At 42.5% G+C, this 26,486-nt stretch overlaps 1 protein-coding gene across 10 annotated transcripts in view; it reads left to right on the top strand.

Moving 5' to 3' along the window:
* DOCK10 (dedicator of cytokinesis 10) overlaps positions 1 to 26,486 on the top strand; it is a 177,961-nt gene that overhangs the window by 55,500 nt on the left and 95,975 nt on the right. For 6 of the 10 annotated variants that reach the window (XM_035132552.3, XM_035132556.3, XM_035132550.3 and 3 more), the window contains exons 2-3: positions 18,238 to 18,357; positions 22,940 to 23,029. In XM_035132552.3, the coding sequence (XP_034988443.3) occupies positions 18,238 to 18,357; positions 22,940 to 23,029 (210 nt within the window). Of the gene's footprint in view, positions 1 to 5,628; positions 5,834 to 18,237; positions 18,358 to 22,939; positions 23,030 to 26,486 lie in introns of those variants that run through there. The other 4 variants (XM_088669021.1, XM_035132549.3, XM_035132553.3 and 1 more) reach the window with 3 other exon arrangements.

The raw sequence follows: 26,486 nt of genomic DNA, 5'->3' as shown, positions 1-26,486 counted from the left end.
ATTCTGCTCAAATGGTGCTTTCACTGACTTCATTGGGATATCAATCCTGTTCAAAATCTGGTTCCACTTATTTTAAAGTGTATGGCTTTATATATCTACTGAGGGAAGTGGGACTTTGCTATTGCTCTTCACTAATGGCTGCACTTACAGAATTCCTTCTCCATTTTGAAGCTGAAAGCAGAAGACAAAACAGTCTCAGCTTCGTTTGCTAGGTGGAAGCAATTTGGATGAAGTTCACATATTTATCTTGCCATTTCAGTGGTTGTTTGGTCCAAATCAATGTGTTCTCTGGGCCAATGTACAAAAGCCTCCCTCCCTTTGTATATTCCCTTTAAGGGCAAAGCAGATTTATGGTATTTCTAAGTCGGAGAGGCAGGGCAGAGTTGGAGATATATTGTCTTCCATTAGGGCTATTTGCAACAACGGCATTCTTCATCTTTATACAATTTGAACCAAATCTCTCTCTCTCAGGAAAGCATTCTAAGATTTCCTTGCCCCTAAAATGCCTTTGCCATGCAAATCTCTCTCTCTCTCTCTCTCTCTCTCTCTCTCTCTCTCTCTCTCTCTCTCTCTCTGTGTGTGTGTGTGTGTGTGTGTGAGAGAGAATGCTTTCCTGAGATAAAGTGTTGCAGATTATGTCCAATGTCATTTCCAGCTACTGAAAAAGGAATCTCTACTTTCAGTGAAGTCAGCAAGGCTTGAGGGATCCTGTGTTAACTCCTGAATCTGTCAGGGACATTTCGCCTTGGCAGTTATTTTCAGAGTGTCATGCGAGAAGTTTTCAGAATCCCGCCAGTGTTGGTGGTACGAGAGAAAACGAGGACAAATGCCAACTTTGTTAATGTTGTGGTTCTTCCTTGGTAGTCACTGGGAATGTCTGCATAGCTTGGCAAAGACCTTCTGCTTTCTTTTCCATTCTTTATTGCCAGGCGCCATTGCCTTTCAGTACTTCACTCAGTGGGAGTACAGTGAATCCACTCTTCTGCAAGTCTTCAGAGCAACCAAGGAAGCAAGCAAGTCCTCCAGACTACAGTTCCCATCGTCTCCAACCAGTGGCCATGCTGTGTGAGGGTGAAAGGAGTTTTCTGTCCTGCTGATACACAGGCAGAGAGGCTGAGTGTTGGCCCGGGCCTGTACCCGAACCACAATCCAATTTGCAACACCAGGACAGCACTAGAAGCAGAGTCTATGCCATTACTTTCTTACAAGGAAGCAAATAGCTGTCATTCACATTCTTGTGGGGAAACTTAAATACTGTGCATAGGGAAAACATATTGGGTGATTTGGCTACCACAGAGAGGGATATACTGAAGGGAGCAATATTCCTCTTGAAAGCACTCCCAGTATTTGGAAGAATGACCATTATTGCCCCATCTGCACACTACACTTAAAGCAGTATCATGCCACTTTAAATAGTCATGGCTTCCCCCAAAGCTTTCTGGGAACTATACTTTGTTAAGGATGCTGAGAGTTATTAGGATACCCCCTCCATTCTGCTCATGGAGCTACAATTCTCAGAGTATTTTAACAATCCCTCTTCCCAGGGAACTGGAAATTATACCTCCATGAGGGGAATGGGGGGGGGGGTCCTCCTAGCAACTCTCAGCACCCTTAACAACAGTTTTCAGGATTCTGTGGGAGAAACTGTAACCGGTTAAAGTTGTATCCCAGTGCTTTAAATGTATAGTGAGGATGGAGCCTATGTTTCCAAAGTGGGAGGTGGGAAGGAAGCAATGCAGAGAATTTCTGCACACAAACATTCCAATCCCAAATGCTTCTGCCTGATGGAGGAAGTTCTCCCTTGCCTTCCAACTCAGGATCTGGAGGCTGTGGTTAGTTTAGGTCATCAGCAGTGGTGCGGTTAGGTAATTTAATGATGTGGACTCAATGGTCATATGGAGGTGGGGGAGAGGGCTCCTCAGATATTAATGTAGATTGCTTCAAAATGTGGAAAGCTGCTGCTTTGGGGGGCCTTCCTGATGATTTTGCTGACAGAGCCCCAATGGTCCGTCTCTGACCACACCACTGGCCATCAGGTCCAGATCTGGAAGAAATCAGACTGCCCTTTGCTGTGTCCATGCTAGTGACTGCATGGCCATGTGAGAGTGGGAGAACTTTTCGCCCATTTCTTTTTGCCTTTCCATTAACCAATGAGGCCGCTGCCATTGCAAGGGATGGTTAAAGGGGTACTGAAGTTCAGATTTTCTGCTTAGTTACTGGAAAGAGACTGTGTGGGTTGAGAGTGATGGAGTTGGGTAAGGAAGGACAGTAACTTCTGTTCCTCCAACAGCCACCCGCAAAACGTGACTGGCCTTTAGAGAGTTCCTTAATGAAGATAATTTCTGTAAGATCAAACCAGAACTGCAATCAACATTTTTGTTGGTCCCCAAAAAATGGAAGCTTCCATAATTCATCACAACCCTTTTAGAGGTCTAGCTATAGTGCCAAAACAAGATTTGATACCTTGGTGTTGCAAACAATCAGGTTACTACAATCAGCAACAATTTGCTACATGATGAAGAGCTGTGGGAATTATTTTTTGTAATCAACCATCAAGATCTCTTGTATGGCAAACGGGTGAGCATATTCAGTTTGTTTTCCACGTGTAATGTTGTACCTGAGTGTTTTTGGATTAGGTATTGTGTGTGGGGGGGTGGCTCCTCTGTTTCCATGGATGCTTAGCCTCTGCTAGAATCCAGCCTTTGCTGCTGCAGCTGCAGCTCCCTGGAATTAATTACCAGTCCAAATCAGGCAGGTGTCTGGTGTGATGATGTTTAGGCAACTACTGAAGACATTTTTTGTTTTGTAAGACATTGCCTGAGGTGTAACCCAGTCATTTAATCAATTTAATATCTGATGAAATCATGTTGAGTTTTCAAGAAACCTTTTGGTTTAATATGCTGTGTGAAGGGCTTTCCTTGTTTACCCGAGCTCCAGGAAATTGCAGCTGTTAAGGGCTGTGCTCTTAATGAGTGTATTATTTAGGCAATATTTAAATGGTATGGTATCCTATCCTGTGATCAGCTCCACCTTCACCACTACTATGGAGCTGGTTTTGGAGTTCGTGCCAGAGTGGTGGACCAAAGTCCCAGATTGTCTGTTCACTGGAAAAAAAACAACTTGTGGAGTCTGTTCAACGGAGGCTACCATTGCACATTACAAATACCCAACTGGTGACCAGTACCATCCACATAAAATGATAAGAGTTGGATGGGACTTTGAAGGTCATCTGGGTCAACCCCCTGCCAAAGGTAAAGTATTGTAAAGCATCTTATTGTAGCAAATTAAGCGAGAGAATGGACAGGACAGAGACCAATGTTTCACTGGGGCCAGCACAATGTTGAACATGAATATATTGCAATGTCAGACAGACATTCTTCATTCCAGATTCATAGCATCATTGTGGCAATCATTTCCAGCTCAACGTACACCATGTTCAAAAAGGAAAAAAATTCCTTCAGTAGCACCTTAAAGACCAACTAAGTTTTTATTTTGGTATGTGCATGCACACGAAAGCTCATACCAAAATAAAAACTTAGTTGGTCTTTAAGGTGCTACTGAGGGAATTTTTTTCTATTTTGCTTCGACTCAGACCAACACGGCTACCTACCTGTAACATGTTCAAAAAATTAGCTTCAAACATGTGCAGAGTGGAATTTCCTCTAAAATGAGTCACCATAACACTTTCTGGAGTAGGTTTTCAGATCAGGTTCTCAGAATAACACTTTTTTTAAAAAAAATGACAAATTGAAAGAGCAGTCGTACAACTGAAGAATAGAAACCCAAATCTTTTTCGTTTCTCATACCTTGTCCTAGAATTCATTCCTCCCAAACTTCCATAGCCCTTTCCAAAATTTCGTTTCTCCTTTCCTACTGAAGTTGATATTATGATGGCAATCTGGATTACAATGAGTGGTTAGGAAAAGAAATACTACTATATAAAATACACACAATTGTTCAGCATTCTTTATATACATTGTTTTAGCTAATTGCTTAAAATGTAAGACTTTTTACTAAGCAGCCAGTGACCCAAACTAACACTGCTAACTTTTGAGATTATATTGCTTTTCTCTCTCTACTGAGTCTTGGGAGCATCACTGGACATTCCTGTCAGTAGCTAGAGCAGGTGTGGGAAACCTTTGGTCTTCCAGAAGTTATTGAACTGCAACTCCTCTCAGCCCCAACAAGCATGGCCAATAGCCAAGGATGATGGGAATTGTAGTTCATCAATGCCTGGAGGGCATTGCTCAAGTCCAATGCTCTTGAGTTTTTGTTCATTTATTTTCCTTCTTGGCTTGTGTGAGTAGCAATTGAGATCTAGGTCTTGGGTTAAGTCTTGATTTAGCTAAAAGCTTGCTTACCACCTCTCCTATCCCTCCCTCCCTGCAATCCCTATTTAATCTATTTCAGCTGCTTAGGAAGAGGGCATATATGAATTAAACAAATGAGCTCTCTCGCCATTTAAAACTCATTTGTTACTTTACTTTGCCATTCCTTTCATTATTTGTTTCATTGATTCACAAATGGGCCCATTCATACCAATGTTTCATTTCTTATTGCTACTCCTGGTTGACCAGTTTCAGGTCCAATGGAGACATCAAGCTTGAACTTATTTTATAGAAACACCTGTGCTGGTAAGATGAAAGCCCACTGAACAGTAGCTTGCTGAGAAACTGAGAACTTTCTTGGTTTACTTAATTTAATAGGTTTCTAAATCACCTTTTCAGATAAATGATCCTCCCAAAGCAGTTTGAACTGCTAGTCTAACTGCTAGGGACCTGCTAGATTGTGTAGTTGCTGGTGTTGCTTTCAAGGGTGACTGTAAGCATCAGAAATAAAGGAAGGCAGCTCTTATTAACTAGAGTTTGGAAACAGGAAAAGAAAATTGATAGAAACAGGCCCCTAGTAAGTCAGTTGAATTGGAATTGGAAAGGGAAGGAGGCTGCCCGGCCAACGTTGGTATGTGACCGCCATAGTCCATGCCCTGCACCTGTGCAGCGGGTTTTGTTCACCCTCCATGCCCAGTCCCTGGTCCCACCTGGTGCGCACAAGGACACAGGTGTCCTGGGCACCAACAAAGGATGCAACAACACTGCTTGGCTGGAGAGCTGCATTGCAAAATTCAGAAATGTGTGGAATTCAAAGGACTCTTGTGATTCAGTTCACACATGGTTTTGGCAAGTGTGAATTACGTAAGTCCATTCACCTTCAAATGCCATCTGATTTTCTTCCCAAACCCTAATCGACACCCTCCATGCAGTTCCCACCTCCTAGTCATGGAAGATTTGAGCTTCTTCTAGAAAATGTCTCCATCTTCCTAGGGAAGCCTTGCTTGCTTGCCCCTTACCAAAGTTGAAATTACAAATTGGGTGGAGCAATGGTGTGAGTTTGGGGTAACCAGGTTTCTTCTAATCAGAGTTTCTTAACTGAAACAGGATTTTCTTATGAGTGCGTCTGCAAAGGGGAATATTGTGCCTAAGGCGTCATCCCCACTAAGATTTTATTTGCGGTTCACTGAAGCACCATCTTTTTTTATAGCTCACAGGAAGTAATGAGTTATAACTGAGGGTGCTGGGGCTTTTTTAAAAAAAAATGCAGCTTCTGTGAATGCAGCAAATGCTCATACTATACTTCCCCTTCAGACAGTACAGCTAAGTTTCTTCTCTTCTCTGAAGCTGGTGTAGCCAAAAGGTTAAAGGAATATGCTTCCAGGACTCCTACTGACACCATGAGTTTTAGAGGGAAAGTATTTAAAAGGGAGCCCAGTGAACTCTGGAGGAGAAAGAGGACGATTAGGCGAGTAAATCAAGGAGAAATCCACAGGTTGAGCTGCGTATGTATCTCATATATATATATATATCTTCCCTCTTCTTTTGTCTAGTTCTTTTCTCATGCAAGTTCCCCATTCTACTGATAGGGGAGAGAGTGAATTTGAGCTAGTTAATATCTGTGTACAAAGCCAATTGACACGATATAGTTGGAGGTTGCAATTCTAGTGAAACAGCGTATCATGATTCTAACCCTGTCTGAATGTTACGGAACATAATTAGCTTGAATCTAGTTTTTAATCTGATCTTGGGTTTAGAATTACTCATTTGCCTGTTCCTTCAAGGAAGAAGATAGAGGGAACTAGATTGGTTTGGCTTTAGACAATTTGGGGGAAATTATTAGTATTATTATTAATTCAGATTGTTGCCTTGCTTGTGTTTATGACATGGAAATGCTAATCTGTCAAAGGAGGTAAATGTTGCATTACAAGAGTACAATTTTAATCTTGGTTATTAGCCAGGCAATTGGCCAAGCAGACTGGTTTTCACAATGTTACATCTTCCACATGGATACACAATAGATTTAAAACACCGTTCCTTCCTGATAGACATCCTTTAAAAACTGAGGCCTTTGGAATGTGCTGCTCCTTTACCCCCGGTTGTGTGCGTTCATCATGCTTGTTTTTAATTCAAGACCCGGCACAGAATTTTGCATCTTTAAGTGTTTCTGCTTTCGTGGTTTCTTTGCAAAAGGAAGATCCAATTACTTAAACCTGTCAAGAGAAGCTCCAGAAAGCGCAGGCATTTGGTAATAGTTTCTAGGTCAAACCAGTAAAGATTTTGAGGACTGGGGATTGGATCTCCCCTCTTTGTCATTTTTGTTTTAAAAAGCAGCCACAGAGACAGTCCCTCCCCAGTTTGGTTGGCAATAGTTAACCCTTTCCCCATGCAATTTCCCTGATGCAAATCTCCCTCCAGCTGCTCTTTCTACCATTCAAGAAGCTTACCGGTACTGTAGTTTCCCCTAATGGGAAAGGAGATAAATGCTGAGGCAATGGCGGGGGTGGTGGTGGTGGTGGCATTAAACCCTCTCCTAAAGTGCTGTGGCAGGTACAGGAGGCATGAACAAGATAGTGTCAGAATTGATTAATGTTTGGGAAACAGTTAGGAGGAAAGGCTTATACCCCTCTCTGCAAATGCCGTGTTATCTATGTGCAAGAAATTAAAGAGACAGCATGTTCACTTGAATACATGTTTTTCTCATGTCTAGTCCTAGGAGTCCCATATTTAATCTTTGGCTTCTTCCATCAAAGAGACTGGGTGAAAGATGATGGAGAAAATATCTGCCTGAGATTCTTGAGAGCCACTGTCACTCAGAGTAGATAATTGCAAGGTAGATGGGCGTCATAAGCAGATCTGGTATGGCAGTTTCCTCTGTCCCAATCTCCTTTGACCTTTCAGATATGCAAGGAGGATTGGGGGCATAGAGGTCTGTACAATTGTGGCCAGGAATTGAGACTTTGTGGCCCTCAACATATCATTTCCCCTCTCCCGTGGTTACCATTCTATCTGCTTATTCTGAAAAGAATTTTGAATCTTTGACAAGATACATATTGTATTCTGGTCTCAGTATACGGTGAGCCTTGGTTCAGGACTTGGGTTTCTAAACAGAACATTAAGATGTTTTTTGGAGCTGATGACCTACTGCCCTGCTTCTAAATGTCTCTTTATTTTCATCAGGAAGATGTGAAAAATAAATAGTAGTGTATGTTTTGGTTGACCTTATTTGATCAGTCTTATTTTGTCGATCTTATCAGGTCAGTGTACGGCTTGGGACATCTCATCTGCCTCATTCTTATAGTGGAAATATCTCACTGGCCAATTAACTAGCATTCTGGATCAGTCTAATTTAATGCCACAAAATGAAACTCATTTGTAGCTTCTAGTTTAATGTTGCAAATAGTGTTTTTTTTGGGGGGGGGGAGTTTTTGTACGAAACAGGGCACCCTGATCTAGCAGAGAAGGTCTCTGTGTGGAAGATGACTAACAAACATGCAGGTGTGCAGCCTTGTTTGCATCAGAATACTTATCAATCCCCATTGAATTGAACCTTAATTCAGAATGTGTGTTTCCTTCCAGAGCTGCTAGTTTGAACGTACATATACAGGAATCATTTGTTTGCCAAAAATGCATACGCTGCCAAACTTAAGAGGGGGGAGGGGGAAATAACATGGCAGTCAGCAGCATGAAATCAACAATATAAATATATTCACAAAACAAGTTAAAAACACACAAATCAGAAGATCAGATTAATACATCAATATGACTGGATCACCTCTCAGTGGGGTTACACAGGAGTAGGACTGCACCAAGAATAATATTTTTCTATGTGGGGTGTGTGTGTGTAAGCAAGCCACATCCTGATTTAAAAACAAAATATTGGAGCACTAAAATAAAATTGTTGCTTTTAATAACATTTGTGGTTCTGATTTCATATGCAACATATGCAACTGTGGCTGCCTAAAACAGGAAAGCACTACTCCCTGCATCTTTGAGTTTGGAGTAAAGTAAGTTGCAGTTACAGGTAGGTAGCCATGTTGGTCTGACGTAGTCAAAACAAAATAAAAAAAATCCTTGTAAGTTGCAGTCACTGTGGCCTGCAGTCACTGTGGTTCAGACATTTCTCATTGGCTTGTTTTGCCTTCAGAAAAGTGCTTGAAACATGGATTCCCTTGACTTCACTTCTGCAGTTCACAACCTATGCCTTCCCACCCAATATTTCACAACTGGAGCACACTAAATACTTGTCCCAAAGGCATTTCTGCTGACAGTATACAGTGAGTCTTCCATCCTCCCCTGAAGAGCTGCAGTTTTCCTCATTGTATTCTGTAAAGCCAGGATGCACTGACAAGCCACAGTGAAGGTGACTATGACTTCTACCATACAATGCATACATAATTCAGAATCATTCCCTAGCTTTGTTGAAATCAGCTTTATAATATTGCTGTGTTATAACATCTAAAAAAAATCATCCCTCATTCATTTCTGCCACTTTGTGGCGAACTGTTACTGGATTCTTCTTTTGTTAACAGTAATGAAAACTGTTGATTTGAGGCAAGGGTCACCAATCTTTTGAGGCTAAGAAGATGGCATGGATGCCAGTGGCTGCTGTGGTGGGTCAGGTGTGGAATATCCCAAATTGCTGCCACAACTAGAAGTGCATAAAAAGAGACAGGATAACAGAATGGTCCAGGTATGCTGCCCTATCAACCCACCAGCCTCCACCCATCAATGGGGAGAAAGGCACCCAAATTGGCTACTGCCATGTTTGCTTATAAAGAGAAGCTCTTTGTACCTCTCCTGTGTTCAGAATATATTGCAGGATGAGTATCCTAGCATCCAATGTTTAAAGGGGCGTGTTCACTATAAGCAGATGTTAGTGATGATGGCATTAAATTATGAAATGGTTGCAACTTGCAACTACAACTATTTTTTATTTATTATAGCATCTAAATCTATTTGCACTTGCAACTCCCTCGCCCCCTTTTAAAACTTTTGCTGTGAAATGTTCCTATCACTTCCACTTATTCTTGTGTGATGTGACAATTGCATATTCAGTTTAGCTCTACCATCCCTGCAGCTTCCCTACAGTCTTCTATCAAATTCAGGTTGTCAGAAATAATTTTAAGTTTCAGGAAGCATTCATATGATCTCAAAATTCATCAGGCAGTTTTAGGGCAATCTTATCCGTGCACTCTTGCAGAATATTCGCTGTGCCAGGACACAGGATTATAATAGGCAACCACAATTCTATGATCCTTTGATGGCCTCTTAGGCTGCAGTCCTGGGATCATTTACCTGGGACGAGATCCCTTTGAATTCAAAGGGGCTGAGCAGAAATGTAGAGGATTGCGATGTTAATAGAAATGAATGAAATGAATGATATTTATATTTGAATTACCTGAAGTAGAAGTTACCTTTGCTACTGCTCTGATAAAAAATGGAGTGGCTTTAAAGTTTGTTTTTTTTGTTTTTTAAAGCTAAATTATCTGATCACAGATCTGATCACTTTCTTGAGTTGCTTAATATGCCTCATGGACATCCCTATTTTCATTGGAGAAATGTTGGGATGGCCAAAGCTCAGTGGTAGAGCAACTACTCTGCATGCATAAAATTCCATGTTCAGTCTCTGGCATCTCCAGGAAGCATTGGGAAAGGCTGCTGCCTGGGAACTGGAGAATCACTGTCAGTTGTTGTAGACAAGATTGGGCTAGATCAGGAGTAGGGAACCTCCAGTCTGCAGGTGAAACCTGGGACACCAGACCTCCTCATTTTGCTTGTAAGATTGTTTTCCTTGAGCTACAGCATCACATGTGGGGCAGGTAGAGAACAGATATGGGGCAAGTAGAGACATGTCTACATTAAGCAGGATTGAATAATTCACTGGCTGAAGTGTGGAAAGTTCAGTCCTTCTTGGTTCAGGGGCACCAAACGGTTTCCCCGGGACATGGCTGGTGCAGCAGAACCTTACAAAATCAGCTGATGTGCAGGGAGCTCAATACTGCTGGGGCAGTATCTCCACCTTCCCCAGAGGTCAACTTTGACAGGTGGGTAAGATGACAAGGTATCATTATGGTGTCAAATATTGACAGGTGGATGCCCCTACCCATCTGTCAAAGTTGATCTGCTGGGGGTGAGAGAAAAAAGGGGTGGGGCAAAAAGGTTCCCCACCCTGGGGCTATATGGACCTATGTGTTATAATGCAGCTTCCTATGGTCTTTGGAAACTCATATGACAAAAAGCTCACGGCAGACGAAAGCATATTTGGTTCTGAAATACTGAAGTATTTTTCATCTTTTTCATTCCTTTTTGTGTGTGTAAGTAACTGATGTTCTGAAGTTGGTTAGATATATCAGTTTCTGTGGATGGAAACTATGTACAGCTCTCAACCATTGGTTTGGAACTGGAGTGCTACAGTGGCCTTTAACCTTGAGTAATTGCACTATGCTTCCTCCAGTGTTGGGTTTGCAAACTTCAGGTCTGATCCTCTTCATTAATCAGGCAGTATTCTACACTTACAACAGTCTGTCTTTATATCACACCCTTGAATACTTGACTACTCTGGCAGGATTTTAACTATACTTCAGTATTTTCTCAATGTTCCAGCATTACGGTTCAAGGCCTGCCAAATCCTTGTGGTATTTGGCCTAAAAAGCACAGTAGGGTGAAAAGAAGGAACTTTCTCCATTCTGCACCTCCATGTTAGGGTACCTCTGTGTTAGGACTGCCATATTTTCACTTCTTGGTGACAAGCTAAATTTTAAGGATGTAATCTAGCCGCAGTCTACACAACCACAAAGGGCCTAGAACGGAAATGGAAATATATTCAGCTGTGCTCATGTTTCAAAGGGCCTCCTTTAAAGGTCCAGCAAGTGGGCCCAGTGCTTAAAGTGGGCAAGTGCTTAAAGGTCCTGTTCTCCACCCCCACCCAACCACAGCCTAAATGTGCACACCACAGAGAAGCAAACTGAAACAACCAAAGGTCATAGAGACTAACCATGTTTATTGGCACAACTTTTGTGGTCTAGAGTCCACTTCATTAGATATTCATCAGAACACCAGAAGGCGCCTGTTGAAGTGGATTGTAGCCCGCAAACATTTATGCTGCAATAAAGTGTGTTGGTCATTAAGGTACTCCTTTGTTGCTTTTGCTGCAACAGACTAGTCTGGATATAGCACTGGAAAAATCAAACGGAGTGGTTAAATGTCTCCATAGGAAGCCACGCTTAACTAAGCAGCAGCCTTTCCCCTCTTGAACGGGCCATTTATGGAGGGTTTGTTTTGTATTGTACAGCTGGCTGTTTGGCTGATCTTGAAAATGCTGAGTAGATCAAGTTTATTGCATTTATGGATGGGGGTGGAAGGGACTTGTCTTCCACCTTCCTCATCATGATTTTGCTAGAAGCTTCTTGTGAAATTGGGCTCTGTGCAGTAAAATACACCTTGTTTCTGTTTTACTTTCTCTTAGGGATTTCTGTCAGTTTCTTCTTTTTCATTGGGCGCATGGGCAGACAGAAGCATGAGTGTTCCCTGCAGGGAGGGTCATAGTGTGTCAGATTCTGCGTTCTTCCATCCTGCGCCCAGTTAACTTCACATGTGAGACTTATTTCTGAGTCATGCTTTGAAAAACCTGTGCTCTCACTAAATACAAGGGCGCCAGAATATGAGAAAAGCTTGGCTTTGTCAGAGGAAAGGTCCATCTAGCCCAATATCCTGCTTCCCACACTGTCTAACCCTATTTTTCTGGGAATCCCAGAACCAGGGCATGAAGACAATAACCCTACCTAGCTGTTGCTCCGCTACAACTGGTATGAGGGGTATCCTCCTCCTGATTATGGATCATTATACAATACAGCAGTAGTAGCCTGAAATATACTCTGAGTCGAGAGTGAATTTCATGCTCTTTATTCAGCTCTTAGTCATCAAGGAGAAGAAGAGAAGAATGCCCTTTTCCCAAAACCATCTGCTTATATACATTATTTACACAATGGGCTTTGAGTGATTGGCTACTTCAGGGCTACACCTGTGGGCCAATCAGTTTGTGGATTGACTTCTGCCAGCAGCCAGATTGGCTGCTCCTGCAGGCCAATCAAGTTGCGGATTCACTTCTGCCAGCCGCCTGATTGGCTGCTCCTGCAGGCCAATCAGGTTGCGGATTCACTTCCACCTGGAGTTGGATTGGGTGGCTCAGACTGCTGATTCTGGATCCTATTGTTCTATGATTCAGCTCAGTACATAACTTAGCCCTTGAAAGACCCACCCTCCGTGAATTTGTCTAATCTATTTTAAAGCCTCCTAAGCTAGTGGCCACCATCACATCTTGTGGCAACGAATTCAATCGTGGCTTTTCATCACATAAGTAGTCACAACAGATAGCCTCCAGCTGCCTCCGTCGAACCAGCTGCTCTCTTTTTTCCTACATCTTGCATGGACAGGAATGTTGGTCAGCAGACTTCTACCACACAACGTCCATTTGTAAGGAGTTGCGCTTTCTGTGTGGCGGCAGCTACACTCTGCAACTCCCTGCATTAGGCGGGTGCCTTTGCTGCACTGTTTTTGACGCCTGCTAAACATATTTAGAATTGATGCTTTTGAATTATGGTGCTGGAGGAGACTCTTGAGAGTCCCATGGACTGCAAGAAGATCAAACTTAGCCATTCTGAAGGAAATCAGCCCCGAGTGCTAACTGGTAGGACAGATCCTGAAGCTGAGGCTACAATACTTTGGCCACCTCGTGAGAAGAGAAGACTCCCTGGAAAAGACCCTGATGTTGGAAAAGATTGAGGGCACTAGGAGAAGGGGACAACAGAGGACGAGATGGTTAGACAGTGTTCTCGAAGCTACAAACATGAGTTTGACCAAACTGCGGGAGGCAGTGGAAGACAGGAGTGCCTAGCGTGCTCTGCTCCATGGCATCACGAAGAGTCGGACACGACTAAATGACTAAACAACAACAACAAACATATTTTTATTTGGGCAAGCTTACCCAAATCTGTCCTTTCCCTTGGTTATCACCCTATGAAAATGTCAACTTTAGGATCACTTCTGGATCAACCCGTCTCCTGCCACTTCTCACTATCCTGCTCCCCGGGAGTCCCATGTAGGAGGCTTGGAGGACTGTGGTCAACAAGGCAATTTGCCCTTCTGTGGCTACCACACATGGAGTAAAACATAATAGTTACAATGCAGCATGAGGTTTAACACACACTCAAATGACAAATTGTGCTCACTGGAGCTTTTCTGTTAGATTTCTATTCAGCAGTTGTGGGCTTTCGAGACAGGCTTTTAATTGAGGTGTTAAAAAGCAGTTCAGAGGTTCTGTACAAAACCTGTAGGATAGTAACGTGATAGAAAAAGCTCTAGTGTGCACTCAATGTGCCTCCAAGCACTCAAAGGTTATAGTCAACTTGCATTGCATTTGAATGTGCTGTTTTGCCCCAATGCTCCAAAGAAGAGCTCTCTGAGACTGGTCAAATTTTGGGACCTCAGGCAAGCTATGGATGCACTGTGTCTGCTTCTATGAAATCAATTATGAGGATATTTTTAGTCATCATTGCTGGAAGTGCCACAGTGCTGTGACTGGAACATACAAGGAGATGTTGTAGGAGGTGGGACTTGATTTAATCATTAACAAGCTACATAACATTGAAGAGCAGTGCATATATAACAGCTGTGAATTGTAGGGGGAATTCTCTTTGGTTCTGGCACTAGCTCAGACCCAGGTGCGTGTTAACGATAGCTTGTCTATTGAGAATGAATATGGAAGGCTTCATTTTGCAGCCTAGTGAATAAATAGTCTGTAGAAATTGGGTGTAATAGTAGGAGCTTGCTGGTGAGTGCCTCTTTTTATAGTCACATCATCTGCATCTCGCTAACGTAATTCATTACTCATTTAAGCTAGCAAATATCAAAACAGCACTATCAACATCCAATCCTGCATCATTCAGCCTTGGCACAGAGATTGCCTAATTGGTTCATTTCCAGGAGAGCCAGACAAGTTAAATTCAGGCGAGACAATCCTGAGACTGTTGGAGCTTTAAATTAGAATAAGCTCCATTACAAATCTCCCAGCATACATTGCTAGAAAGAAATGCACTAATTCAAACGCCGTAAGACATTCCTGGCTGCTTTTTAATCCCAAGGATCTTGGTGCAGAGATAAAACAGTAGCAAAAATTATTAGGATTTTCCATCCCAAACACAGAGAAAACCTCTCAAAATGAAAGAAGGGAAGTGAATTGCAGGGCTTTGTTTGCCAAATCACAACCAATTTTCTCTGCAAAGAATGAAATCAGCACTACTCAGACTGTATATCCTTAACTTTAGAACTCTTGATTATTTAGGGTCCTGCAACTGGGAGCATTGGGAGGAGTTCAGATATCGATCCCCCCCACCTCATTTCTGAAACAAAATTCAGGGGTTCCCAAACTGTGGCCTGTAAGCTTCATTCTGGTGGTCTGTGGTGTCCGGTTGTCTGTGTTGTCTGTGGATTTGTGGTTGTAGATGAGAGACAGCCCATCATATTGATTTTAATTGCATTTTTAATGGCTTCTTTTATTTCTTATGTTGTATTTTATTGCACTACAGTTTGAATTCTATGGAATCACAATTGCTACAACAGGCAGAAAAGTCATTAAGTGAGCCTACCAAGACCTGCAGCAATTTTCAAGTGGTCCATGAAGTGGGTGGGGGCAAGTCTGGGAATCACTAGCCCTGTTCTCTCCCCCTGCACCCCATCCATATGTTGAGAAAGAGAAATTGCATTATGTAGGGCAATTGGTCATCAGCATCATGAATTCAGCTCCCTCTTTCTCTGAAGTACATGAACAAGCACCACATCACACGGCAGCCATCTTTAAACTATTTGTGAGCTTTGCACTATCAAATTGCCCTTTAAAGGTAGTTGGACTAAGTGTGCAAAGCTATTCTCCACTTGCCTTGTGTTATAGTGCCATTTTTGCCAAGCTTCTTCATACAGGGTATTTTATTTACTTGGAAATATTTCTATACTGCTTAATTCCCCCCCCCCCAATCTAAGTGGTTCACATAATAGTATGAAATATTCTTGGATAGAATTGGATCACTTAATACTAAAAATCACATTGGTTTAAAATGAATGAATCTATTTTCCTTAACTGTCCATTACTACAGTTCTGGTAAAATAATGCTTCGTAACAATATACTTATCTAAAGGAAATGATATACTATGCAGCATTGGAATGGCTCTACAAGATCCAGTTTAGAACTGTATGACTCTGGGGCTTTTGGGAAGCATAGCTGAACCAACACATGGGAAGTCTAGCAATTGCCTCATTTCACAAGTTGTGATGGTGGTGGCACCAGTGTAATACCAGGGGGATAGAATGTTTTCACACTTGCAATAGGGACACAGAACTCAAGGGTAAGAAAAAACAAATGGAAAACATAGACAAGATTCTGGAGAACTAAATTTGCTGTAGTAGTAAGAAATGTGAACCTCATAAACATAGAGTAACTTCAGTAAAACCAGTTTCTCTTTGCTGCATAAGCTAATACAATGACCATCCGAAATCAAGATTTCTGTACAGTTTGCACTTTCCCTGCTTGGCTTTCTATCCCGTTGCTTTCAAGTTTGTAATATAATACTGGCAACTTTTCTTTACTATTGCTCTTTGAGACAGCAACATCACACCCAGAACACCCGCAGTCACCTTGATCTTAGAACTTCTTAGACGTCAGCTAAAATGCTAGGGACAATTCTAGTATAACTGAATTGGTAGGATCTCAATATATCCTTTATCAGATATCTTATTTGAATACTGTATTTTGAATAAGGCTTGCGTGCTCACCTCACATTACCTCTGTAAACTTCAGATAAATATTTGAAGTGCCTCAAAAGTCTTCTCTCTGTGTTTTTTGTTGCTCAAGGAATTTAGGTGCCTGAATATCACTGTGTTCAGACCTATGAAAACAAACTGTAAAGTGGATGTTTTGCTTGCTTGATAGACTTGTGTTTGTACAATGAAACTTCCCCCTTCTGCTGCAGCCCCCACCCCCCCATGCACCCTCCAAATCTGCTCCAGGGGTTGGGGTGGAAGAGAGGATGGGGAAGCACTGTTAACACAAATGCAGTTTCAGTTGCAGGCAATTGTTTTTTTAGATGAGACAAATACTTCACCCAGTGATTTCTGTGTGGTGGATCTGCATCTATTATGGTTTGTCACATATTTTCCCCAACTGTGGTTCCACATTGACTCATCACTTAAGAGTACCACACATTTTGGCTGGTCTAGGAAGCTAAGCCGAGCTGTATGGTTAACAGGCCCCCATGCCTTTCCTTCAGTCCAATTGTGTTCAGAACCAAGGCCTTAGTTGCTGACCTATTTGTGTGCCCCTTCAACAGGTCATAACAATCCCTTGTTGTTCTCCTCTCCACATCCAAAGGTTTGCCACCAAAACAGTCAAGCCCAAGGTGGAGAGGGTGTGGGGATTTTCTGCATTCTTGTGCCCAGCCATCCCTAGTGCAACGTAGCAATGGGCACGAACACCATCACCCAGCTGACATGGACAGCAAAATCCTGTTGTGGAGGAGGAGGGGAAAGGAGATTGTTAGCTGCTTTGAGACTCCTTCCTTCCTCCTTCAGGTAGTGATAAAGCAGGATATCAAATCCAAACTCTTCTTCTTCTTCTTCTTTCTTCTTCTTCCTAGCTATGTATACTCAAAAGTAAACTCTGCCGATTCAATGGGTTTTCCTTTCAGGTGAATGAGAGTTAGGATTGTAGCCATAACCTTGCATTTCAAACTCATTTGCCTACTTAGTGGGCTCTCCAGCTGGTGTGGGTGTGGGTGGGTGGCACAGGAATTGTTTATTTATTTGTTTGTTTATTTATTTTATTTACTGCCCTTTATCTGTAGATCTCAGAGCAGTTCACAACATAAAAATACAAGATAGAAAAGACAAAATACACAATAAAACGAAGAATAACCCACCCCTCCCCTACACACATTTTATTATTACATGAAGATTTACCTTTACAGTGGTTTGCAACCGCTTTGGATTACAATCGTTTTGGATTACAACCACGTCAACCCCCCCCCTTTTTTTATTACAACCCATTTTTTTTATTACAACCATTGGGGGGGGAGTGCGCCTTGGGTTACAACCTGTTTTGGTTTACAACCGGACCTCCGGAACGGATTATGGTTGTAAACCAAGGTACCACTGTATTTGACTGCTTCTCCTGAGCACTTTTTTTTTAAGGCTAATATTGCACTTCGGCAATAACAATGTTTTCACGATGGCTTGTGAAGATACAGTCCAGCTTCTGACTGGCAATGGAATGGGGCTGACTGCCAAATACTTTATCCTGACAAAGAGATCAGGATAAATGCCAAGTTAAATAGAGCAATAGTACTTTTTATTTCTATTTCTAGTAAGCCACGTGAATTTAAAATGAGTCCAAGCATAAAAAAGTAATGTGAGGGGGGGGGATAAGTGTGCAGCTCATGGAAAGATTTGAAATTACAACAGGCCATTCTGCAGCAAATTTACTGAAAATATTGCCCGTGAGCTGTGACAAGGCATTATGTATGTATTTTTTTTCTTTTTAAAGGACAAGTTCCTGGGCTAAATGTGTTGATTAACATGACAGTGTAGGATGATTTGATATTATTTCCACATGCTATAATTATCCACCACCCCTCCTTGAGCAAGCTAACTATCAGTAATTAATCAGGCTAATAATGAACATTTTGACCAGCCGATGATGCTTTTGTCTCGGTGTGTGCTTTGTCTCAGCACATCTTGCTGTGCATGAAAGCAGCAGATCTCATTTTGTGTATATATTGTTTATATATTTGAAACTGAGGCTCCGGAGAAGATGGCAGCTGAGCTTAACGTTGTTCTTGTGTCTTGTTTCTGTTTCATCAGCAGGAGAAACCCAAACTTCTAGAGCCGTTGGATTATGAAACTGTCATTGGGGAAATTGAGAAGACTATTGAAAGCGACAGTCTCAAAGAACTCATCTTGTTCCCAGATGATGACTTTTCGGTAAGCGACAAATGAAGCCAGAGCTCACCCAACACCATTTTCCCTCTAGAGCTCCTGGTTAAGCTAGACCAGTTCTTATTGCAGAAGAGAGCAATGTAGCCAGCTCTACATCAGAAAACTTTTAAACCCAATGAGATATATACATGAATATTAGGGGATGTCCATAGTTCTGCTTGTCCTGTGCCTAGAAAGCATGGGGCTGAGTATTTTTCCACTTGACTTGTGCTTTCTAGGCATGGGTCCAAGCAGTTTTCCCCTTGTCCAGCTCCTTTCCTAGCAAAAACCTGTTCCTAGCTTTAAAGCCAAACGTAGTTACCAAATGCACCCTTCATCTCTCAGAGCAACTTCCCTGGTAAGCTGGGTGGTGCTGCTTGAACATTTTCACACAGCAATGTCCAAGACTCTCCCCAAGGGAAGGGGATAGCGAGGGGTGTAGCTCATTGGGGACTGCCTCTGGAAGAGTAATTTTAAGCATTGGTGTAGAATTGCCCCCAGCAGACTTCCCTGCTGGTTGGACCCTCCTTGGCCCACATCACTGTCAAGCAATCCTCAGCCTTCCAGCCAGCTTTGGCACATTTGCCAGGATGATCTCTGTCCACCTCCACAGCTTCAAAGTTGGATGGAAGACCAGTAGCTCGTCATGGTCACCAGAGGAAAGTGCCACACACACAGTGGCAAGCATGGTTGAGCACTGGGTATAACCGCTCTTCCTGTGGTGTGGTGTTTACCCACTCAGATTACATTTTGCCTATGTTGTTGTTGTTTAGTCATTTAGTCGTGTCCGACTCTTCGTGACCCCATGGACCATAGCACGCCAGGCACTCCTGTCTTCCACTGCCTCCCGCAGTTTGGTCAAACTCATGTTGGTAGCTTCGAGAACACTGTCCAACCATCTCATCCTCTGCCGTCCCCTTCTCCTAGTGCCCTCAATCTTTCCCAACATCAGGCTCTTTTCCAGGGAGTCTTCTCTTCTCATGAGGTGCCCAAAGTATTGGAGCCTCAGCTTCACGATCTGTCCTTCCAGTGAGCACTCAGAGCTGATTTCCTTAAGAATGGAAAGTTTGATCTTCTTGCAGTCCGTGGGATTTGCCTATACTTATTGCCATAGCCCAGTAATTCCTCCCACTCCACCACATCCAGGAATGACCAAAGTTTCAGCTCAGTTCACTAGTTTTCATTTTTGTAGCATAATGACTTACAGATCTTGAAATGGAAGCATTTAAATCCAGGACAAACTAGAAGATTATTTGTTCCCGCAGTACTTAGCCTAGGAAAATAAAACATCTCATAAGCTAACTGATTCACTGCCTGCTGAAAAGTATTGATCTTGAGAGATTCGTGTTGGAAAACTTTAGCACCGGTGTTAAAGTTGTTGGTTCTTTCTCACTACTGTGACAACAAATATGAAAGAAGGGGGTTCTTTTCTCAAAGCCTTGCTAGAAGGGTTACAGGGTCCAACAAAGTATTTCAACTTCTCTTGCAATGAACTGTCAGCTTTCTGAGATGGATCCTCTCTCTCTGGCAGGTTTGCTTCAATTTCCCCTCAAGTAAATTTTGGATATACACACACACACACACAAACACACAAACACACACACACCTCCCCCACCTAACCAGCCAATCAAAAGCCTGTGGAGGGAAAGAACATTTCCATCTGTGGTAGGTCAATCCAATTGAAGGTCAAGATCCCATCCTATGCGGTTCATTCAAGCCATTTTGCAAATTCGTTTATTAAATATTTTGATTTGGGTGCAGAAATGTTATCATGTGTGGTATAGGCTTTTGCTTCTTTCTGCACCAGAAGGCATTGAAAGTGGTGCATTTTAATAATAGCAGGCAATGAGTTTCAGCCACCTCATCTTTTTATCAAGAGATCTGAACATGAGATGCATCTCTCTAGGGAGGCTCAGCCAGTTTCCAGTTGAGGTGCAATCTTACTTTCCATAGTAAAATTATCTAAATCATGAGGATTTCTGTTTTTCCTCCATGCTTAGCAAGGGTAGTAACTCTGAATCACAAAAAATAGAGATGGCATGCTATAAAACTGCAAAGTATCATTGTATCCCATTGCTCATTGGAGAGGGGACCTGGCAAGAGGGCCAATGTCCCTGAGATGGGCATGGTGCAGAGCTTCTCATAGAGCATTGACATGGATTGATTAGGTTGCTCAGCAACTGCTTTTTTCAGGGGGCTACACAGGGCCGGCCCTAAGGCAAGGCTGGGTGGCGCAATGCAATGCTAGGGCGCCGGGCTGCCAGAGGGCGCCGGGCTGCAGCGCCTGCCAGACAGCCGCGCTGGGAAACGGGGGGGAGGGGTGCCGGAGGGATCTTTGCACCACAGCGCCAGATATGCTTAAGATTGCCCCGGGGCTACATCCCCTGGTCATGCTGTGAGTATTGGGCTGCTCCCCCAAATGAAGATCTGTGCAGATCTGTTTCTTTCTCTAGAGCTGTGTTTTCATTTCTACAACCTTTGGTGAAAGAATGTTTCCATTTAAAAATGTGATCTGTTACAACCCCAAACCATTTGCTGCCGTTGTCAGATGCTAAAATCAACTCATTTCAGACTAATACGAACTGCAGCAGTTTAGAAACAAAATTACACTACTGAACAGGAAGCACTTTTGTGGCAGAGTTTGAAGCTAGTGGTCGGAGCACGCCTAATTCTGAGAAGGGAAGTTCATTGCAACTTGAACAATACTGAGAGGAGCACAGGATTCTTCATACCCCAGTTCTTTCTAAATTTTGAGTCTTGCATTCATTTTAAGTCAATATCTGTACATTTAGGAGAATGTGGTGCATATTAGAACAATGCCTTTTAATCCACAAACCGCCCATACATTTCAAACATGAATTTTAGTGGGTTATTTGAGCAAAACAGCTGAATAATTTCTGTCTCCAACCTGATAAATGGGGCCACAACATTTGTTTATACGATTTCCACAGCAATGTGGCCAACTTGCCAGATGTTTGGCACCTTGCCCCCTTGTCTCTCTGACTGGTGGTTATTACTTCCTCCTCCCATCCACATCCACATCCTGGCAAGAAATATACAAGAGTGAACTTCAGAGAGGAACTGGGGATTTAAGGCAACTTCTCCCTGATTCTTCCCATCTCCCACAATGTGCAAGCCGAAACGTGCCCCAAAGAATCTTTGCAGCTGGTTCCTGACTACAATCAATCCTCAAAGAGAGTGACTTTGGTTTAAGCCAGGGGTCCCCAGACTATGGCCCCCGGGCCGGATGCGGCCCAATTGGCCTCCCAATCCGGCCCGCTACGACCCCCGCCGCCCGCTGCCGCCACCCGCTCTTACGGCGCGCGGTGCGGCGGCGATCTTCAAAATCGGAAAAAATCGCCGAAAATCCTTTGTGCGCATGCGTATGGGCCTCTCCCGACCCAGAAGAGGTCATTTCCGGTGCACTTCCGGGTCGGGGGAGGCCCATACGCATGCGCACAAGCAATTTTCGGCAATTTTTCCCCGACCATGTGCGTGTGCGCATGCGCACGGGCGCGCACTCCCCCGCCCTCCGGCCCGCTGCGCGCGCACTCCCCTGCCCTCCGGCCCGAAGCCCGGTAAGTCTGGGGACCCCTGGTTTAAGCCTTCCATTGTTTGAGTTTCCCTTTCTTCAGGGAAAGGGCTAGAGCCATGCTCATAACCAGGGATGATAGGAGCTGGAGTCCAACAACATCTGGACAATGACACATTGGCTATCCCTGCTCTAAGCTGTGTAGAGCTGTCAGTTTTCCTTCAAGCTTCCTTTAATCAGAGATGACATTTTTCATCTCCAAGTCCGATGGCTTATATGCAAAAGCACATCTCTGATCGCTACTGGTACCCCATCATGCTGAATAATATAACAACAATCAATTTCTCAACATGATTATGGGGATTACATGATTAATGGAGATTGCAAAGCATTTTGCCTGGTGACATGTTCTGCATAAATACTAAGAATTTATATAGAACACATTACCTTGCAAAATACTTTCCAGTTCCTCTCCTTAATCCCCACAATCATGCTGTGAAATTGTGATGTTTCACAAAATGTTCCCCATTTATGCCAATAAACAGGTAGTGCTGTGTGAAGTAACATTATTAGATATTGAGATACATGTGAGAAGGAATAGCCCATATTTAGCAATTTCATTGAAAATTCATTTTCAGCATGATGCAGAAAGTAGCAATTGCTTTCAGGGATATCAACATCCCTCTGATACAATTCATGTTGAGCTGATGAAGTGAATTGTTCTGTTAACAGTTTCATAGACTTGTAGAGTTGGAAGGGACCATGAGGGTCATCTAAGTCCAACCTCTACTATGCAGATATCTTTTTCCCAATGTGGGGCTCAAACCTACAACCCTGAGATTAAGAGTCTCATGCTCTACTGACTGAGCTATCCACTGGAAAGTCTTATTCTCTAGCTCAAATGCTATGATGTTGGGGAAGCAAAGGACTCAATTGCTGTATCACTTGTCTCAGAACCAGATTATCCATCTCTATATAGCAGATCCCTGTTCTACTTCCCTATTAGACTAAAATGAGAATGCTGAAACATTTTGAATATCTTTTGTTTTATTGCAGATAGCCACAGTTCCCTGGGAAATAAGAACACTGTACTCATCAGTTTCTGAAGATAAAGAGCAAAAAGCAGAACATTTGTTTGTTAAAGAGGTAAATTAACATTTGATTTATCTCCCTGACCTTACATAGGTACGGCTGTTGCAGTGGATTTTATTTTAATTCAAGATTAAACAATGTTATGGCCTTTCAAGAAGGCATGAACAATAGCATCTTGATGGGATTTAGCCCAATACAGTCTACACTGACTGCCAGAGCCTCTCCAGGATTTCAGACAGGGGACATTCCCATCCCTAGCTGGAGATATCAGGGGTTGAACTTGAGACCTTCTGAATGGAAAGCAGATGCTCTACCACTGAGCTATGGCCCCTCCTCATGAATCACTACTCCACATAGTGTGGAGTAGCTGTTGTCCTAACTTAGCAAGTATTCCATTTGGGAAAGTACCCTGTTTCCAGTTGTGATCTTCAGAAAAAAATGAGGCGGGAGTTGAAACATGATACTCAACACAGCAGCAAAGCCAGCACTGGCTTCCTTGCCTTTATTAGAAAAGCAATGACTTTCAGAGCGGAACATGACATATTCTATCTGGAAATTATTGCGAACTGGCAAGTTGTCGCTTAGGCTGAAGCCTTCCATGGAGCCAAAGGAAGTGTGAAAGCCGCGGCACAATGGCAAATGCAGGGAGATGGAATTATGATTTCAATGGGAATTTGGTTAATGGAACAGTCTCAGGATAAGGGCTTTAAAACTGTTCCACTTTCCATTTCCAAGTCTATATATAGCAAGTAAACGAAAACCTCAGCACAACGTATTTAGTAGCACCCAGGCTTTTTTTCCCTCTGCTGAGGCTGAAAGTATTACTAAGGTTCAGAATAAGGATGTTCTTCGTTACGATCAGCAGTAATAAAGGTCACTCAGAAATGAAGGACAGTCTTCCCCAACCTGGCATCGCAGATATTTTGGACCAAAACTCTCATCAGCCTAAGACAACATGATCAATGACTGGGGTGGGGTGGGAGTTTTAGTCCAACAACATATAGAAGGCTCTGGGAGGCTGATGTAAGGATTCCTTTATTCCAGCCCATATAGTTGAGATGCCTGATGGAATGATTAGTATAAGATCTTGAGCTGGACATTGTTTCCCCAAATATAACTGAGCCACAAAGTGTGGCTTACAGATGATATCCACAGGACAGACTTCCTGGAATTTAACCTCAGGTTCTTTGGAGACACATTTTTGTATACATTCACTTTTTAAAAATCCTGGAAATACAAAATAGTACTGTATATAATAGCTGGTTTTACATTTATGCCTGTTCAATGTTATAGATATTTATTTTGCATGCTAATTATGAACAATATTTAGAATGCTGTATGATATAACTTGCATCAACTGGCCGCTTGTCTCTGGTACCCTCTCTCTTAAATAATGGATGTTGGCTCATATTATAGATCTGTTTTGTTTTATTGGTACAATTGCTGCAGGTTTGTCATGGCCCTTGGCTAGAATAATAATTGATTTGTTTTCACTTTCACAAACTTTGCTCTGCAGTGCAGAGGAAGTTGATGCAATGCTGCCACACCCATCTTGGTTAAATGATATTATTATTCTGTCTTTTTTCCATGCTTATTACAGGGGTCAAATAGGCCACTGTAATATCCCCCTTCTATCGCTTGTTCTCAAGAAAGAGGTACTGAGTCTAACCTGTATATTAAAGAAATGTTTCCAGCTTTCATTTGTAGGATCTTCTAGATTCCCATTCTTATTCCAGTCTAACCTTCCTGGCTGACACATGCCATAATGGTATAAAGGAAAAACATCATATCATCAGCACGCTTTTTAAAGACTTGTCATCCAAGTCTGGCATGATCCTACTAAGGAATATTCACTTTTTCCCATTTTTCAGATGTGGCTCTGCCCGGTTTATAGATGGGTGGTCTGGCAGGAAGTACAGTAGCTTGTTGGAACATCATCTGAACTTTGCAGGAGCCCCTTCTAGCATGTGTTCATTTATGGCGCACTGCTGTCCAAAAACTATACAGTTCTTCATATTACTAGCTTTGCAGCTTTAAGCTAGTCTTTTACAGTTATTTGAATGTGCTTTTTGTTCTGTTTACATTAGAAGTATTGATTTCTATGAAGAAAAGCAACCCTTTTGTATTAAACTGTAGGACCAAGAACTGTGGTTAGTTGTATGTGTCAACTCCGTATCTATTTACAAATGCTCAAGTGAATATGGCATATTATTGAGAATTAATGCTCTGTTGATCTTCCAATGCATGCGTAACTATTGCATTTCCCCCGATTTATAATGACTAGTAAGAGAAATGCCAGTGGAAAAGAAGAAAACTGGCCCTTTCTTTGAGAATGCAGTTTTTGTCCATGTGCCAGCCACAAAATGAATGAAGTGTGGGATCTTTTCTGATCCTTATCCAACTCACTGAAAGGGCTTTTTCACTGGCTCATATAGTAGTGTGTACACATTGCTGCTAATCAAACACACACTTATCATGGACCAGATGTTTACCAGCCTTCTTTCAGAAAAACCTAAACACAGGGGCGGGGGGCAGAGCTAGGAATGTTCTTGTTCACCTGCTAATCTGCACACAGGGGACTGATCCCCTTATATTCCAGTCCAGCATTTCATGCAGAACTCGCATAAATCTAGACTAAGTTGGTTGCATGTGGTTTCTGTTTAAATCAGTGAGATTTAATTTAAGTCTTAGGTTTAACTTTGTCCAGATACACAACCCATTGCCTCTAATTTTGTGGGAAAGAAATGCTTGCTTGGTTACCTATCATCTATCTATCTATCATCTATCTATCTATCTATCTATCTATCTATCTATCTATCTATCTATCTATCATCTACTGTATCATCTATCTATCTATGCTAGATAGATATAATAATTTATGTCTGCAAGCACATGGGACCGCTACCTTGTAAAAGCTAAGCAGCTCTGAGCTGGTCCGCACCTGGATGGGAGCAATATGGGATTTGCCTTGGATTCCATGATGGAAGAAAGGCAGGATATAACTGGGAGAAAATAAATAAATGTGCTCCTCATCACACAGAGACTGTTCTTCACAGCTTTTATTTTGTTCATCCTTGCAGCAATCGTACATGAGAGGTTACTGTTATTATACTTTTGCAAACAGACAGTCAAAGCTGGGATAGAGTGACTGACCCCGAAATCACTTTGTGCCATTTTGGGGGCAATGGGGTGGATTTGGTGGATATGTCCCTCCATTCAGCCCTGCCAGCTTCCACTAGCATCACTCTGCTGGTTTGGGGCTCCCTGTTCCACTTGCCAAACATGTGGGTAGGTGGATTCCCACCATTGGCAGCCAATGGGAAGCCCCCAGATTCTAGGCTAGTGCAGCGATTTGTCTGCACGCCTTCTACCATTGCCCTAGCAAAATGCTGGTGTGCACAGCAGGGCTGCTGTTGAAGAGATGGCCTCATTGCTCCATTAAGATAAGCGTTGGATTCCAACCTAACTCAAGGTCATTCTGTACCTGTGGTAGGACTGGAAAGCAGGTCTT

This window comes from Zootoca vivipara, chromosome 5 (assembly GCF_965207765.1).
Source record: "Zootoca vivipara chromosome 5, rZooViv2.hap1.1, whole genome shotgun sequence".
Classification (NCBI taxonomy): domain Eukaryota; kingdom Metazoa; phylum Chordata; class Lepidosauria; order Squamata; family Lacertidae; genus Zootoca; species Zootoca vivipara.
Note: the sequence above shows the minus strand (reverse complement) of the source record. Positions and strands in the feature narration are given on the sequence as shown.